The sequence below is a fragment of the Toxotes jaculatrix genome, chromosome 15, assembly GCF_017976425.1.
Source record: "Toxotes jaculatrix isolate fToxJac2 chromosome 15, fToxJac2.pri, whole genome shotgun sequence".
In the NCBI taxonomy this organism is placed as follows: domain Eukaryota; kingdom Metazoa; phylum Chordata; class Actinopteri; family Toxotidae; genus Toxotes; species Toxotes jaculatrix.
The window spans coordinates 23,442,026-23,459,220 of record NC_054408.1 but is presented as its reverse complement, the minus strand read 5'-3'; the positions used below and the strand labels follow the sequence as shown (position 1 = coordinate 23,459,220).

The 17,195-nt window shown below is 44.4% G+C and overlaps 1 protein-coding gene and 1 long non-coding RNA gene across 2 annotated transcripts in view; one reads left to right on the top strand and one right to left on the bottom strand.

Moving 5' to 3' along the window:
- Positions 1–3,262, bottom strand: part of LOC121194473 — a 69,095-nt gene extending 65,833 nt beyond the window's left edge. The window contains exons 1-2 of the long non-coding RNA XR_005895382.1: positions 3,200–3,262; positions 1,160–1,219 (exon numbers count right to left, since the gene is read on the bottom strand). This is a non-coding gene — a long non-coding RNA (uncharacterized LOC121194473). The remainder of the gene's footprint in view (positions 1–1,159; positions 1,220–3,199) is intronic.
- On the top strand, positions 2,993–11,755 carry inhbb (inhibin subunit beta B). Its single transcript, XM_041057380.1, has 2 exons — positions 2,993–4,096; positions 9,300–11,755. Exons 1-2 carry the CDS (start codon positions 3,709–3,711, stop codon positions 10,121–10,123), a joined length of 1,212 nt encoding a protein of 403 aa, XP_040913314.1. The 5' UTR covers positions 2,993–3,708; the 3' UTR covers positions 10,124–11,755.
- The last annotated feature ends 5,440 nt before the right edge of the window (positions 11,756–17,195 follow it).

The following is a 17,195-nucleotide window of genomic DNA, read 5'->3' as shown; positions in this document are numbered from 1 at the left end:
AAAAAAATTATTTACAATTCAACTTTAAACAATATTAAACTTTCAGCTTTTCTCTTTTAAACAAATTTTATTACGTACGTGAGGTAAACACCCCACACTTGAATGTGCAAGTGAGTGACCCGCCTAAACGCCAATTTAAGAAAAGTTAGCGCTATTTGGCGCTTTCAATAATGTTCACCGCGCTGTGGCACAAGGACACTTTTTCATTTGTGAAAGTGATAAGTACATTGAAAAGCCATTGTTCATTTATATTCAAGTTTACTGGCTATAGTTTGTATTTGCTGTTCGATATAATTTCACCATGTGGAAATGTAAACTGGGTTTTCTAGTGCCCTAAAAATACAGTTGTTGTGACATTACAAACTTTACCATGGCCAGTATTCCACAGTTTCACCTTTACTTTGTCTGTACAGCAACTGCATGTTTACATTTAGTACTTATAATTCACTAAAGGTACATTTCTCAATGACACATTCTGAGAAAACCCCAGTAGGCAGTCAAGATTTGACTAATAATGTGACATTTCATTGCCCTGTGTGCACTTTTAAGCAGCCATTTGTGGAGAGTTGCATGTATGCTCATCTATGGGGACATTTAAGACAAAAACAAATGGTGCCATGCCCAGTTAGGGATTGTAGGTTCAAAACAAATGTGTACAATGCACATAAATGCAAAGAACATCAAAGTACACCAGACTATGATGTAACAGTTGTAGTACAAAATTTCAAATGTTTCTCATGGGGGCGATGAAGACAATCCATTAGAATTAGCTGATGAAAATGAAACCACCTCAGTTGCAGGTAGTAGTACCGAGGGTCTAGCAGAATAAATACAGGAGCAGTTACAGTACAATCTGGCTGCTTTCTTCTTAAAAATGAAAACTGTTCTACATGTGTCACAAAAGGCAACACAAGAAATCATAGCGCACATTGATCAGTTGTTTTCCCTGTCAGAACCTGTCATCAGAGAATTTGAAGTAAGAGTACTGGAAAAACATAACAGCCCTCTTAATGACACACTTGTAAATGAAATTGTCCAGGCAGTGTCAGACAGTAATGTTTTGCACAAATCTGTTGCATCTGAAGGACCATTTTCGACAGCTAAGCGAAGGAAAAGTTATTATGAAGTGAAGTTTCCATTTGTTAAGCCAGTAGAGTACCTTTTTGAGTCTTCACAGCATACCCACATGCATGTGCCCATTCTCTCATCTTTGCAGCAGCTGTTAAAAAAAAAACAGATGTATTTGAGAAAGTGCAAGAAAGTACTTCACATTTGCCTGGGCAATATGCAAGCTATTGTGATGGCTCCTATTATCAGGAAAATCTGCTTCTCTCAGGTGAGGGTCAGAAATTATTAGTAATTCTCTACGTTGATGACTTCGAAATTGCAAACCCACTAGGAATATCAAAAAAAAAAAAAAAATCCACAAGGTATGTGCAGTGTATTGGACATTAGCTAACTTGCAGATGGTTAGTCGGTCCAAGTTCGTGATTCGATTCGATTAAGATTATTGAGGTCGTGATTCGATTACCAATCGATTGTTGAGTTTCCATGACAAAAGTAACCCAAAACACCATAAACGTATTGCACCATTAAAAAAACAGTCAGCTGCTGAATTACTCAACTTCTCTTTTACTAAGAAACATCTCAAAGCACCTTTAGCATTGTGTGGTATAGCTGTAACTTCCAAATTAGTTTTGTTTGTTTTTTTAAACTCGTTTTAGATGTAGTCTTTCACTGGGGCTAATTTTGTCGTCACCTCGTGGAGAAGACGTTGATTCGGTGGAATGAGGCTTCAGGCGGTTGTCTTTAGCCCACGCAGCCTCCTCTGGATGGAAGCGCGATGTGAACCCTCATCCATCCATCCGTTTTCTATACCGCTTGATCCGTCAGGGTCGCGGCGGAGCTGGAGCCTATCCTAGCTGACTACGGGCGAGAGGCGGGGTACACCGAGCCCTCATGTTGCTAGTATTACCACAGTACTTTAGCTTAGTGCGGCAAGGTTTGAAGACAACGTACATCCTGTCGACGTGTTTAAAACTCCGGCCATGAAAACCAAAATGCATCCACATGCTTGCTTTTCTTCGTCCATGTCACGTGCCTCTAGTAGCGAGACGTAAGCTTGCTTGCTGGCTCTGTTACAGGGTGTTTTGTTATGACTGTTAGTCAACAGCTCCGCCTTGCGGTTAAAAGCCCTGTATGACAGCCAGTAACTGGAAAGTCCCTGCTGTGTATTACAATAAAAAAAAAAAATCTTTTAGAAATTTAATAGTCGATTCATAATCGTCCATAATATAAGCGTGCCTAATAAATAATCGATTTTTTCACCACCCCTACCAATCAAGTATTGCTTAGCTCTCCACTCAATGTGTAATAAGAGGTTTCACTCGTTAGATGGCGCTGTTTGATTGGTAATCTGAATTATAACCAGCTATGAGTTCATTTTGACTCATCCAGATACTTTTCTAACATATATAGAGATAGATAAATATAGGGTGTGTGTGTGTGTGTGTGTATATATATATATATATATATATATATATATATATATATATATATATATATATATATATATATATATACTATTTATATTTTGAATCTTAAATATTCTGTTTATAACTTGAATATTTTCCTTTCCTAAATAATTGGCTGATGTAATGAGTTTTAATAATCACATTTTACATGTCAACATAAATTCAATCTGTAAGATGGTAAGATGTGACCTGAGCTCCTCTAAGATTCCGGACTGCACAGCACAGTATCCTGCCCACACTAAACCTGCCTTTTCAAGACTTGTGATGTTAAAGTTGGATGATCTCACACAACGGGCTACACGTCAAATAACGTGAGCCTTTGGGCCAAAAAAAAAAAAAAAACAGCAAAAGAAATAAATAAATAAATTATGCAACCTCTCCGGGGCAGGCGTGTTACCATAATAAAACCTTGTTCCATCAGCGGAGTCGTGGCTCTGGAGACGTAGTAGACTAATAATCCTTTGCGTCCAGTTGGTGGAAATCCCCACGTGGTTTCGACTCCTGTATAAAAACTTTGGGTGAGCGGAGCCCCTGTTGTCGTGATTGCAAAGGGAGAAAAGGGTCTCAGTGAGCGGCATCTTGCAGGACACACGGAGCTGGCCATCTACAGCCGCACGCACGGGGACACGGTACCCAGGCGCATAGACTAAATACCCGGGACTTACCGAGCGCTGTTGTTCTCCTTGGAACTTGAGCTGCAGAAGTGGACTTTCTGCGTGTTGTCTGAATGGGAAAAAAGACGGGACTGAACGCCTTTGGACACCAAAGGGGTTTTTAATTTGGAATCGTTTGTTTTGGTAGATTGCACGTCTGAGGTAAACGTGGTATGACAGAAGCGCGTCAGCAGTCAGAAACTCCTGAGAGCGCCTCGCTGTCAAGAGACGTGAACTTTTATTCTTCGCAGAGAAAAGACGCATTGCTGGATTATTGAATGCATAATGACAGGAGTCAATTAGTATCACTACTTCAGCAGCACCCTTGTGTGACTGGGAATACAAAGCTTTCATTGGCCTCTGTGGATTTCTTGAGGCGTATGATTGTTGGAGCGCAAGTGGATGTCCTCCCGGAACTTTCAAGCGTTTTAAATTAAAAGTAGCCTGTGTAAAGTGTGTGCGTTTAATGCATTCATCTTTATCCTGAGTAGCAGTTGGACTGTAACTTTAAGTTTAGAAAAATGAGCTTACACAGTCTGGCATTGTCCTGTTTAGTTGCGTTCTTTCTCTCCGTGCGCTGCAGCTCGGCGACCGGGACAGAGACTCAGAGCTCGCCCCAGGAGTCGTGCGCGTCCTGCGGCCTCAGGGCGCCGGATCAGTCGGAGCGGGTGAACATAGACTTTTTGGAAGCGGTGAAGAGGCACATACTGAACAGGCTGCAGATGAGAGACAGACCCAACATCACCCATCCCATCCCGAAGGCTGCGATGGTGACGGCGCTGAGGAGACTGCACGCCGGCAAAGTGCGAGAGGACGGCCGGATGGAGATCCCCAGCTTTGACGGGCAGGCCGCCTTCAACAACGAGGTTCAAGCGGAGACCTCTGAGATTATCAGCTTCGCCGAATCAGGTACTAATCAATAATTCATTGCACACATCTACATCGACCCCTGGGTGAACCCATTCACCTTTTGACTTTGTGCAATAGGCAGTGCAGGGAACCTGGAGTGTTAACAACCCAGCATCAGCCTCATTCATTCACAGGATTCTCTTTATTTTAATTCTTAGGCATATCCTGTTGATGTGACTAATCAGCAGGGACATAACAGACGAGACAGATAAAGCAACTGTTTAAAAAATAAATCCAGTGCAGTCATCATTTTCATCTTCTGATTACATCACAGCTCAGTGCTGCCTGAAGCCGGTAGTTGGTGTTAAAAGCTCCTGTTTTATCCCTCTGAAAATGAAAAAGAAATGAAACTAAAGAAAGAGTCCTTAAATTACCCCCATGTGTTGTCTAGGGGATAAAAAGAACCTCTGAATCCAATTTCATCACTAAAGCAGTGCTCACACTCAATACTCCAATGTATAAAGCACTCTTTTAAATACGGACAAAGTCCTTCAATTGGCCATTTATCCCTTCCTCTAAGAATGTGTATCTAACTAATTCTCAGAAGTCCAAAGAGAACACCCTTTCCTCTCTCTTTCCCTCACACACACACACACACACACACACACACACACAACACGCACCCCCTCCCTACACATACACAGGCTTACACACACACACACACCTAAAATCATCCAATGCAATAATTATCAGTTAGCACTGTGAGAACGTCTTTGACACAAACTGTTAGTTTAACAAAGAGAAAACATACAATTAAAGACACCAAAATAGGATTTCTTAAACACACACACACACACACACACATACATACACACTTACACAGACACACACACCCCATCCTGTCTTTTCCCATTGGCCCCTGCCGGTACAATTAGCCTGAATGGACTGTTGGGTCCTGCCTTCCAATGGGAATGATCTGAGCACCCTCATAACAAGGGAACAAAAGCCAGGCAATTATTATAAGAGCACTATGTGTTCCTGCTGAACACAACATGTCAACGTTAGGAGAAAAAAAAAAAGCCGAGAAAACAAAAGATATTGCTCAGAATAATGCATGAGACATTTGAGTCCGTGCAGGGTTGAATTGGGGGAGTGTGGGTGGAGGGGTATGGCATTGGTGATGGCAGAGGGGGGTTGATATTGTGTGTGTGTGTGTGCGCGCCCATATTGCAGTGTTGTAAAGAATGCTTTTGTCGCTCTAAAGGTTCGCTGTGCTCCTTTGCTTCTTCTTCTTCTTCTACTTCTCTTTTTTTTTTACTAGTCCCCCATTCTTCCTCACACCTTTGAGCATTTGTGTGGCATTCTACCATGGAGCTTGGCTTGGGTCCCTGCTCCCTAGACCCCGTCTGCCTCCTGGCCAGCTGGCTCACGCCCCCCAGATCAGATGCTGCCAGCCAGGGCATGGCTCAGAGGCAAGTTCTCCAGAAAACTCTGAAGCCAGGGGAGCTTGTCCCCCAAGCATGAGGGAGCCTGAATTGTTGTTGTCACAGTTTAGGACAAGGCGGGTTGGGTGGGGGGTGGGGGTGAGGTTGGCACATGTTTAGCCAACAGTGAGCCAACAAATGGATGTGGATAGGTGTTTATGTGCTTTGTGTACGTGTGTAACAGGGAGGTCAGCTTATGGCCTGTACTTCCCCTCAGCACTGGGTTAACCACAGCTTCTTATCTCCGGTTGCGGTGGCGCAGAGGTATGAGGTCTGCCAAGCGGCCCCGGGCAGGTGAAGAGGACGATGCCAATCTCCCTTCTCCCCTGACATAGTCCCATGGGTCCTTATTGAGGGATTTGGTGTCCCGTATCCACGGGAGCGGAGCGGGGGGGCAGGGGCTACAGGCAGAGAAGAAGGGAGGGCAAAAGAGAGAGAGAGAGGGGGGGGTCGATGTGGAAGTTTAGATGGTAACTTCTTGATTGTTCACTATAGTTGTTTGGACCTGGTGAACTCGTGGCGAGTGGTCCAAGACATGGAATTAAGACTTCATTAGGGAGGTTATTAACTCCAGCCCGGTCCCTCCAGAGGATCAGTTGGCAGGTTTACTTCAGGACACAACTCTTTCATGAGGAGCTGTCAGTCATGGCGCTCCTTGGACCCTGTCCAGACATTTTCCACATTCACTCACAAGTGTGTGTTTCAGTCAATGCGCCCGGCTGCCTCTGCATATCTTGTGATCCTATAAATGAATTATGCAGCATTATTAAAAGTGTCTATATAGTAAAGCTTTAACAACAAAAATCCATTGCCATAGCTGCTTCAACGTCTGGCCAGAAGTCCGGCTTCTGAACCTCTCAATCCCTCCCGTGTGGTCTTTGTCGACAGCGGCTTTGAGTAATGAGCTCTGGAGCTGCCTGCCTGCCTGCCTGCCTGCCTACTTGCCTGCCTGCCTGCTTCCATGGCCTCTTCCCTGATGTGGTGGCGCAGGTGGAGACACGCTGAAGCAGCTCTTTATCCTCCCAAGCCCACCCAGGTGTCCTGCCTGCTGATACTCACTTGCAACCTTTCGGCTGTGGGGTCAGATGAGGCGTGTCAGGGCCAGCTAACAGTGGATGAAGAGAACAATTCGTTCCTTAAAAGGAACTTGGTTGAAATAAGTCATGTGGCATGTTGACGTATGATCTCAGGACCATGGAAGCCATATAATCAAACTTGTATGCAGCGAGAAAAAAACAGCATGTGACCTTCAGTTATAGGCTGATGGTGTTTTGGTCTGGTCCATTCAGTAGCCGCCAGTCATATACCATCATGGAACTGAGCTGATGATTGTGATGAGAGATGGTTAAAGTGCACACAAAATCCACAATCTACAGTCTTGTTACAGCTCTCCTGATGAGGATCATGTCATATGACTGAAAGCTCCAGAGCAGCCACTAAAGGGACTTTGAGACAAGATACCTGTATCTTTATTTTTTGAATTTCAAACTCATTATTTCTTCTTCTTTTTGCATTTAGTACAGTGGCTGCAGTGCTTGCAATGCATTAGTTTATTCCTAGTTTCATACATGTGTTACCTTTCATTAATTACCTTTCATTATGCCATGAATCAAAGCTGAAACGATTAGTTAATCAATCAACATTGTGTATAATTTTCCAAAGATAAATCAACTTAGTTTTCTTAGTTCCAGCTTCTCACTTAAGATTGTTTTTTTTAATCTTTCTCTATATTTCACTATCTTCTGAGATTTAATAGATGAATTAAAAGGCAGATTAATCAACAATGAAGTTAAACGTGAGTTGCAGCCCTGCTGCAGATGAGGTGCAGCTACTGTGTAATCACAGCACTGGCATTACTGTGACATTAACCAGTGTGACGAAATGTCAGAACTGTCAGTCATTACCACCCAGCTCTTGACACATGATTACTTGATGCTATGGGCGTCTTGAAGGGGATTACAGATACAGCGAATGGGAAACAAACGCGATCAAACCACGATCAAACAAACAGCTGAGCTCTCAGGCTGATGGTCAGTTTTATTTTCTGACTTCACCCCGTCTGTTTATCACACTGTCACTGTGCTTGTTGCCATGCGCTGCCTCTTTTTCTGAGCTCGGAGCTGTCGAGGCAAGTAAGAACACACAGCGCTGAATGAGGCGAGGTTAGTTACTTGTAGCCCTGAGGGGCCTTTACAGCAGTCGCAGGTAAGAGCTGCTGTTTAGCTGATTCCTACATTTCATTCACTTCAGGTGGATTTCAGTATGTACACACTCTGAACTTGATAGTTTACCCACAGGCTTTGGTACAGAGAAGGTTGATATCTGATGTATTGCTTACTGTGGGCTTGGGTGTGTGTCTGCGCATGGATGGATGCAAATGTGTGTGTGTGTGTGTGTGTGTGTGAAGAGGTTGAGCTCCCAGCTGACATGTTACAGAGTGGAGAGCTGGTCTGAACAGGTCCCTGTGTGAATGTAAAGCCGTGGTTTACAGGAGGAAGAGGCGTGAGGCCCCTCAAAGAGGGGGCCCATCTTTGGTGGCCACCTGTTGACACTGACACACACTAATCAGTCGGCAAACAAAGTAATTTAGCTGCTTTCAAAGGCGTTGCTCTGCTTGAGCACATTGTACCAAATCTCCAGAAATAGAAACCTTTCAAGTTACCTCAGGGTAATTTGGAAGACATCATTAGCCTAACTAAAAAAAAGAAGAAGAAGAAAAAACTAGTGCTAGGGAGAGCCCATTGCCATCTTTAGACACCCGGGATCTCTTCATTGTAGTGCTGGGGAAAGTGGCCAGTGTCATGTAAATGGCTTTTATTTTTGCCTCATCATGCTTTTTGCTGCAAAGCCACGCGTTTCAATGCCAGGCTGCAGCGCGGCTGTCTCCCAGTGCCTCACAGGGGGCTTTGTGCTGTCACTCTCAGGGTGCTTACACTGGTAGGAGGGAGGGGGGTGAGGCGGGGTTGGGGGAAGGGGTGGGGTACGGTGGGGGTGGGGTTCGGGTTGGGCACTGACAGCGAACTCAGTGAACCTCCCAGGAGCCTTGGCCGTGTCTGCCACCCTCCCACCTTTTCCACTTGCATCCTTCCTCCTCTGCTTCATCTTCATCCCCTCTGCCCCCCCCCCCCCCCGCTCCTTTTTTTTTTTTTGGCTTTGTCACTTAGACACACAAAGCCAGATCTTAGGCCAACTGGGCCTGATCCCAGAACTGGCCTGTCACAGCTGGCCTATCAGGAGCTCCCGCAGAGATCACCTGACACGGTGACTGAGGGAGAACAGAGAAAACAAGGGGAAAACAGGTCTTTAAAGACAAAGCTGTCTTGGCGAGGGGGGTCTGCTTTCTGTGTGAGCACATGCTGCGTGTGTGTGTGTGTGTTTATGTGTAAAAAAGGCAAACAGTCTATACCCTTTCTCTTCAAATAACAGAAATGTGTTTGATTTTTAGTACAAGCTCCACTAACTGGCCATTTTCCAGAGCTTTCAGTCACATCTCATGGTCTTCGGCTGCTGATGTTGTTTTCTCAGTTGTCATGGATGTGGCTAAGTTGTCATGTGACACATGATGAACTGGTGGTCTTATGTCAGGGGTGGTAACACCGGTCTCTGATCTCTGGCATCTGATGAATTTCAAACATCTGAACCAACCTCATAACAACTGAGCAAACTATCTGCTGACGAAAGCTTGATGATGATCTGTCATGTTTTTCTGCATCTACATTGAGCTGTGTAAGTGGCAGATTGAGAATAAACTATTCCTCCGTTTTCCCTGTCTCCAACAGATGGACACACGTCCTCCAAGTCCGGTCTGTACTTCCTCATCTCCAATGAGGGCAACCAGAACCTGTATGTGTCCCAGGCGAACCTGTGGCTCTATTTCCGTGTGCTGCCAGCCGGTCCCGAGAAGGGCCTCCGGAGGAAGGTGACAGTCAAGATCCACTACCAGGAGTCTGGGGTTTCAAGCAGCGCAGAGGGAGGCCCAGGAGGTGGTGGTGGAGGGGGAAAGGGCCGCTGGGCCCTGGTGGAGAAGAGGGTGGACCTGAAACGCAGCGGCTGGCATACGTTCCCACTCTCAGAGGCGGTACGGGCTGTATTTGGGAAAGGCAGCCGGAGGCAGGACCTTGAGGTCCACTGTGAGGGCTGTGAGACAGCTGGCGTTGCTCCGGTGCTGGTGGACCCAGGCGACCCGTCCCACCGGCCTTTCCTGGTGGTGCGTGCGCGGCAGGTGGATGGAAAGCACCGCATTCGTAAACGGGGGCTGGAGTGTGACGGCACCAGCGGGGGCTTATGCTGTCGGCAGCAGTTTTACATAGACTTCCGCCTTATTGGCTGGAACGACTGGATCATTGCGCCGGCTGGTTATTATGGTAACTACTGTGAGGGCAGCTGCCCGGCCTACATGGCAGGTGTGCCGGGCTCGGCTTCATCCTTCCACACTGCAGTAGTCAACCAGTACCGCATGAGAGGGATGAGCCCGGGCTCAGTCAACTCCTGCTGCATCCCCACCAAGCTCAGTACTATGTCCATGCTCTACTTTGACGATGAATACAACATCGTCAAGAGGGATGTGCCCAACATGATTGTGGAGGAGTGTGGCTGCGCTTGAGTTCGTACCGATTCGTTATCTGAACTCCAAACAGTCAGAAAGGCCTTTTTTTTTTGTACAAACAGGACATCAATGTACGGTACACATATACATCATATCTATACCTACTGTATGTGCAAGCAACACACGCGCTGGTGCAATTTAGCAAACGCAAGTGTCAGCGTTGTGTCCACGGTGTGCATGCGTGTGTTTGCACGTGGCTTGTGCGAGTGTGTGTATTTATCAGACTGAGTGACGTGCTCGCTGTCCAAGTTTTGTCCGTTCGGCGACGACTGGTCAGCAGCGGGATGAGAAGGGAATGATTATCTATCACCAAATGATATTTTGCTCTAGTTTGCCATTTCTAGTCAAAAAATAATGGCCCATCATCTCCTCTTGAATGAAGATAAAAAGCGCTTAAGTAAAGTGACAGGATCAGCCAATGACATGATTGGCTTCAGCCCCCACCCCACCCCGCCCCACCAACACGCACTCCCAACCCTGCTCCTCCAACCCTCTTAAGTACTTTAAGCACATGACAGACTTTTGTTTTTTTTTTTTAGAAAGCACTGACAATTCATCAGCTTATACAATTCAGAACACCAGCACTTCGCTACTATGCCGACAGACACAGTCTGACTGTCCTCTCTGGTGGAATTAGACCGGCAGCGCTTAATGCCTTGCAGGATTATACACTCCACAGCAGCACAGTTGCAAAAGAAAGTCCTCCACAGAGCTGCTGCTGCTGCTGCTGCTGTTGTTCTTGCTGTTTGACTACAGCCTTCAACCTCAACTTCCTGCCTGTCAAGTGTGCTGCAGGCCCTGCTACCATGACAACCAGGTGAAGATAGGTCTCATAAGTGCACTTCACTTGTGCGCTGGGAGCGACGGAGAGAGAATTGCTTCTCCCCGGGCCCTCAGGCTCAGCAGAAGCGGGCCTACGGACACGGAGACTCTAGTTTCGGCCCAGTGGGTCGCCACAGTGCAGTGCAGCACTTGCAGAAACTGAAATGCACGCCCTGAATAGCACTTGTATAAAGAAATGCCTTCCAAGGGGTACTGAGTGTCCTGTCCTATTGCTAAATAAGTGCCACATGAGCTATGCAATGTATAGTAACCTATACCCATACTCAACATTCTCTATTAGACTGAATTCTCTTTCCATCTTTCTCTTTCTCTCTCTCCTTCTCTCTCTCTCTCTCCAGTCCTCAACTCTTTATCAATACTTGAAATGTAATCTTTCGCTTCTTTTCCAAAGCGAATGATTGTTGTGATGTTTGCACTGAAAAGTTGCAGGATTAGTGAAACAAAAACTGCCATTGAAATGTTATTTTTTATAGAAGTAAATTGAATTTTGTTTCAAATGTATTTTAATTAATGGAACCAAAGAGGCCAAGATTTTAGCTATTGTACTAAGATGGCGAGGCCATTGAGTTACTGTGTACAATACTGTTTTTGATTATTTGCAAAAGGCCTACCACTGTATCAGGGTACGATATATGATTTTCATTTCTTAGCTCTATTTTCATTCTCTGTTTTGTACAATAAGCAACACTTCATTTTTTCATCTTTAATTCTATTTTTGTTTCAGTTTTCTATTTAATAAGAAAGTTATTTTTAGTTCCTGTATAAGAATCATTTAGTCAAATAAATTTCATCTGTACAGTTTATGTAAAATAAAATGTTTTCTTAAAGGTTTTGTAACTTTAAATTCTTTTTTTTTTTTTTAGCGTCATGTTGCTCAGGCAATGTGTGTTTATCTCCTGATGAGAAATGAATCTGTTGGGGTTTTTTTTTTTCCTTTCTGATTTTCTGAAGGTGCTTTGGCCCGATACCTCCCTGAAACGTAAAGGTGGGGGCAGAAATAGCTGAGAACTGCTGGGAAAACACACGTACACACTGGTTGAAACATAAAACTTCTCTCTCCTGTCGTCTGTCAGGACTCAGTGTTTCTCATAAGCTGGAGCTGTAGAACAGTAATTACAACTATGATTAACAGCTTCACTGGCATCCATAGTGGCTGCCAGCATACACTCGCATACCTGCCTGATTCCTTTTTTGGCCACCGTTTCTGTCGATGTATGTTTCTGCATGTGCATTGCGGATTATTGTATATCAGTCCGTATCCTTGTGCACATGCGTGTGTTGAGGGTGTGTGTGCTAGAAAACTAGGAGAATTCCTGAGGCACATGTGTTCAGCCATGCGGTCTGTTACATCAGAGCAGTTTCCCCACTCCGACTCTTCTCACAATGTTTCTGTTTCTCAAGGTAGGTTTACAGTTAACACAGTGTGTCAGGAGCCGTGTGTCAACACTTTATGCAACTGCACAAGGCTTGACTGAACGTCTGCCTGCGCCAACACCTACCAACGGCTATATTTCTTGTAATGTTTCTGCGAGACTCCATGAAAACACAATCACGTGTCCCTGTAAAATATCAGCCAAGATAATTGCTCTAAATGTAGCTATTAGGATCTGCCAAGCAGAGCAATGAGATTTGTTTGCCCACAGGGCAAATAGCACTTTAGGGAGGGATCGGTATAAATAACTCTTTACCTGTTGCTGGATGGATGAGTCAGCAAGCAAGCAGCAGGAGAAGCAACAGCAGAAGGTCTCTGTGAGAAGAAAAGGGGGGAGAAAACAAATCAATATTACGGTGCGTGTGACTGACAAGGCGAACAAGAAGAGAAATGACCTGTCACAGGTGATGTGAGGGTGTTTTTAATCTCCTTGGTGGAGCCCGTGCGTCTCCTGACACACAACAATCTGTGCTGACAGCAGGGAGAGAGATGTATAGCTGTCTTGTCAAGCTAACCCGACGCATGCCAAAATCTCCACAGCTGGAATGTTAATGGCGCTGAGCGAGAGCTGCAGGCCATTAAGCACGCTGCTGTTCATGGCTGCAACCAGGGCCACACACTCGCTCGTACAAAAATCACATCATAGGTGTGTGCATTTGCTTGTGCATCCATACTCTTTGTATCTGTAATCACTCGAGCAGAGGTACGACTCTCGTGCAGACTTGTATACATAACCACGCTCTCTCTCACGTGTGCTCTTTCCCAAAGTCACGCATATGCACTATAAACAAGACGCTAAACACAAATATGTATGTACACACTCACACAACCTCTACAACCCCTTGTTATCAGCTTAAACAAATATTGTCCCTCTGCCCTTCCACATCTAATGCCGCCACAGGTTGAGGTCGTGACAGCTGATGACGGGGTCAGCTGGTTTATCACCTCAACAGCGTTCGTTCTTCCAAATCAGCTGCGTTCAATAATGAATTTATGACTGTTCATCACCCCTGGGCCAAGCATTCCTCTGCTTCACGCAGCTCCTATTCGACTATGTGGCCTGGAGAAACATGTCCGTGATGAGTTCCCTAGAATACCACCACCACCAGGGTTCTAGAGATTTTTTTTTTTTTTTTTTTAATTTCTCAGAGGTATCTGAATCCATCACAGATGTTCTTCCTCATCTTATGATTCCAGTCTTTTACACAGGACTGACAGCTCCAAGCTAACACAACATGATTTCTATTACTGGTGATTAAAGCCTGACCTTTTGTTTCAGCTTCTAGAGATCATGTAAAGGCACTCTTATTCTAAGGCTTTATGGTGTGGGCCCCCTAAGAGGCTTATTCCACCCCTGTTTACTTCTTCCTACAACCCAAAGTGACATTTTGACCTTTGGAGCAACATGGACTGCGGCCCCTGCAAGCTCCCTCTCTCTCTGTCTCTCTCTCTCTCTCTCTCTCTCTCTCTCTCTTTCTGTGTCTCTGTCTCTCTCTCTCAGGCAGATTACTGGAGGGGAAAAAGGGCTTTAAAACTTGAAAGCATATTTTTGAGCACTAATGAGCAAAAAAACTTAATTAATCCATTCTCCATAGCTACATTGTGTGTCGCCGCCTTAATGTTTAATCTTTGCCTTCCTTTTGTCACTGTTGGGTTAATTAAAGAAACCAAAGCAGAGAGACTACAACTGCAACTTCCCAAATCAGTTTACCAACAGAACAGTGAACCAGTGGCTTTGTTACTGACTTCTCCACATGGGAATAATCCTTCATTCAAATTCATTCAGAGGAGCTAGGAAGCAGTGTGCTGAGAGTTGGCAGACAGACTCCCGTTGAACAACACCAGCACCAGCACTGACTTTTGGTTTCTAATAGCACTAAGGCTGCCTCTGAGAGCTGCTCCCAGATCAGTAATTGTATTTTTTCTCTTTCACTTTCTTTCTCCTAAACACTACAGTGAAGGAGGCGACGGGGTCAAAGTGGCACAGTGTGTGTATTTTAGTGAGTCCTCGATGTCATAATGTCAGGGTTGTTCCTCCCCAGTTTAAAAACAACTGAAGCCTTGTCATCAAAATCTACCTCCCCTTCATGCACCCCCCCCCACCCGCCTCCAAAACTAAATCTCCCCAGACAGCCTGTAAACCTCCTAACCTCCTCACCAAACCTTCTTCCACCATCATGACCTCCCAACTCCCAGCGCACAGAAGGCATACACAGGGGCCACAAAGCCCTCGTTTGTGTTGTCTGTGGTGGCCAGTGTAAGCCTAAGAATCACCTCCACTCACCTTCAGTGCAGGAGTAAAGCAACACCTCGCTGGGTGTGTGAGAGCCACACACAGGGAATAGATGGAGACTGGGAGGCTGGAAAGTAATGGTAGAGATTAACCTCACCTAAGGTTTGTTGTCTTTGTTCTGAACTATAATGTAAAGGTGTTTTTTTTTTTTTTTTTTTAAGTTTTAACTAACTGTAATAAATATAAAAATTAAACCAAGTGTTTGGTTGAACGGTATTATCCACCCCCCCACCAAAAAAACCAAACAAACAAAAAAAAAGAATTTATGTGACACCATGTGGCCCCCAGTGTCCATCGACCCGTGTACTCCTCCCCCTTCTCCACATTATTCATGCCTTTGGATATTTTGCCAATGTCTGCCCCCCCCCCCCCCCGTCCCGACCTGCCGGTTGACTTGCTAAATTTAACCTACTGATGATATTTTAGACTGATGTAGGAATTTTTTTTACAACCTTTAAAAGGGAAAGGAATCCTGGTGACTAATGTCCTGTGTGCTCTTGGGAGTTAAATGTAGAACCAGTATGTAAACAGTCTGGCTTTTGTCTCTGAGGAGCATAGTTTCTGTCCACATTCAAGTGACATAGTGTATGTGATAGTCAGCTAACTGATAGGCTAACAGCGGCAGCAGCAGCAGTGTGTGTGAATGAAGCTAGTCACACACTCAGAGGGAAAGACAAACACTGATTCTACTTTGTAACGAACATGACACAAGAAAAAAATAATAGCCCTATCTGCAGTGCTGTTTTCTTGTGCGAGAAGTGTGTGTCTTGTACGTCTGTGTGCTAGTGTTTGAGAATGACTGCTTTGTGTGTGTGTGTGTGTGTGTGTGTGTGTGTGTCAGAGGGGAAATTCCAGCCAGGGGGATATAAGGTGTGGCTGAGGATCATCTCTGACCACTTTAAAGCGGGGCCATCATCAGCGTTCCTGTATGACTCTCAGCCCCAGCTGCATTTCTCTCTGAGGGCTCATTATTCTGGCAGGTGCCCTATTGTCCTGTCTTTGCGGGCCTTTTCATGAGCATACCAAAAACACAACACCAAGATATGCAGGGAGGAGGAGGAGGAGAGGGAGGAGACGGGGTGGTGGTGGTGGCCTGCGTCAAAGTGAAGTAGACTCAGAAAAACCGTGGCATCAGAAGAAGAGAGAAGCCTTTGTTGAGAGAGAACACATAACTGAGGAAGAAGAGATTTAATGTTGGGGGCGGGGGGGTTTGAGCAGTGGGATGGGGTGACAGTGGTCACTTTAAAGGTGAAAACTTCAGAGACAATGACATGAGGACGAATGTTTTTGTGAATGAGGACACAAAGGGATGAACACTGCTGTAGTCGGTGTAGCAGGAGTGTGCCCCAGATGCCCTGAACTTGACTGTGTTTTGTTCTCTTTCTAGGTCATTTCTGTCTCTGTATTGTCAGTGGCTTGTGGTTGAAGACATGACAGTGCTGTTAGGGCACTAACATCCCCTGCTGTGTGTGAGACACTGTGTGTGTGTGTGTCTTTGTATGACCTCATGGGAAGGTCCTTTGGGTCTGGAATAAATACAACAAAGGAGCTGTTGACAGATGTTTCAATAATAGAAAAAAAAAATGCTGTTGCTGATGCTGTTGTGTTTTAATCTGGCAATGCATGAGTGTTTGTGAGTCTTACTCGTGTTTAGCCAGCATCTTAAAGATATAGTATACACACAGTGTGCATGACACACATGCAGACAGATTTTGGAATATGTATTTGTGGATTATGGATATCTGAGACTGAAATCTAAGTTGTAATATCCTTTAATAAGATTTAAAAATGATTTGAGAAAAACGTGTTGTCATTTTGAGACAAAGTTGTGTTGTTTTGAGAATAAAGTCCTAATGTTAAGAAAAAAGTAGTGACTTGAAGTCAAAGTGAATTTGAATAGTAATTTTTGAGAAAACAGGTGAGAAAAAAGTTGTCGTGCTATAAGAATAAACTTGGATTTTTTGAGAAAAAGAGTCACAACACACAACTACAATATTAATAGAATCAAGTTGTAATTCTGCAGGAAAAAACAAACATTTTGGTTAAAAAGTTGGAAAGTTTTGAGCATTAGTGATATTATTCTAAAAAAATGTGAAGACGTAGTTCAGAGAATAAAGTTGGAATTATTCAAGAAAAAAGTAATAATATTAATTTAAAAAAGGTATAATATTAAAAGGCTTATGACCATTACCATGACAAATTATGTTTTCTCATAAAATTACACAATTTGTGTCATTATGAACCAACTCTTCAAACAGTGGCTCTAATACTGTGCATTCAACACAGAAATGTTTCCTACTTCATTCGGGTTAAGATTAATTTTACTGGTTGGGAGCAAAAAAAAAAAAAAAAACTAAAGGGGATAAAACCCAAAAGGTCCCAAAAGCATGGAAAAGGAATTTGTTTGCATGTGTGTGTGTATGTGTGAGAGAGCGTGTGTACACCACCTACATCTGTAACCCTGAACGACTTCAGGTTTAAAGAGCCTCCCTGACAGTGAT

Bases quoted from the DNA above. Each gene is read 5' to 3' on its own strand.
- inhbb (XM_041057380.1), top strand. From the start codon at position 3,709: ATGAGCTTACACAGTCTGGCATTGTCCTGTTTAGTTGCGTTCTTTCTC. The intron at 4,097-9,299 runs GTACTAATCAAT...TGTCTCCAACAG, and splicing joins TATCAGCTTCGCCGAATCAG to ATGGACACACGTCCTCCAAG.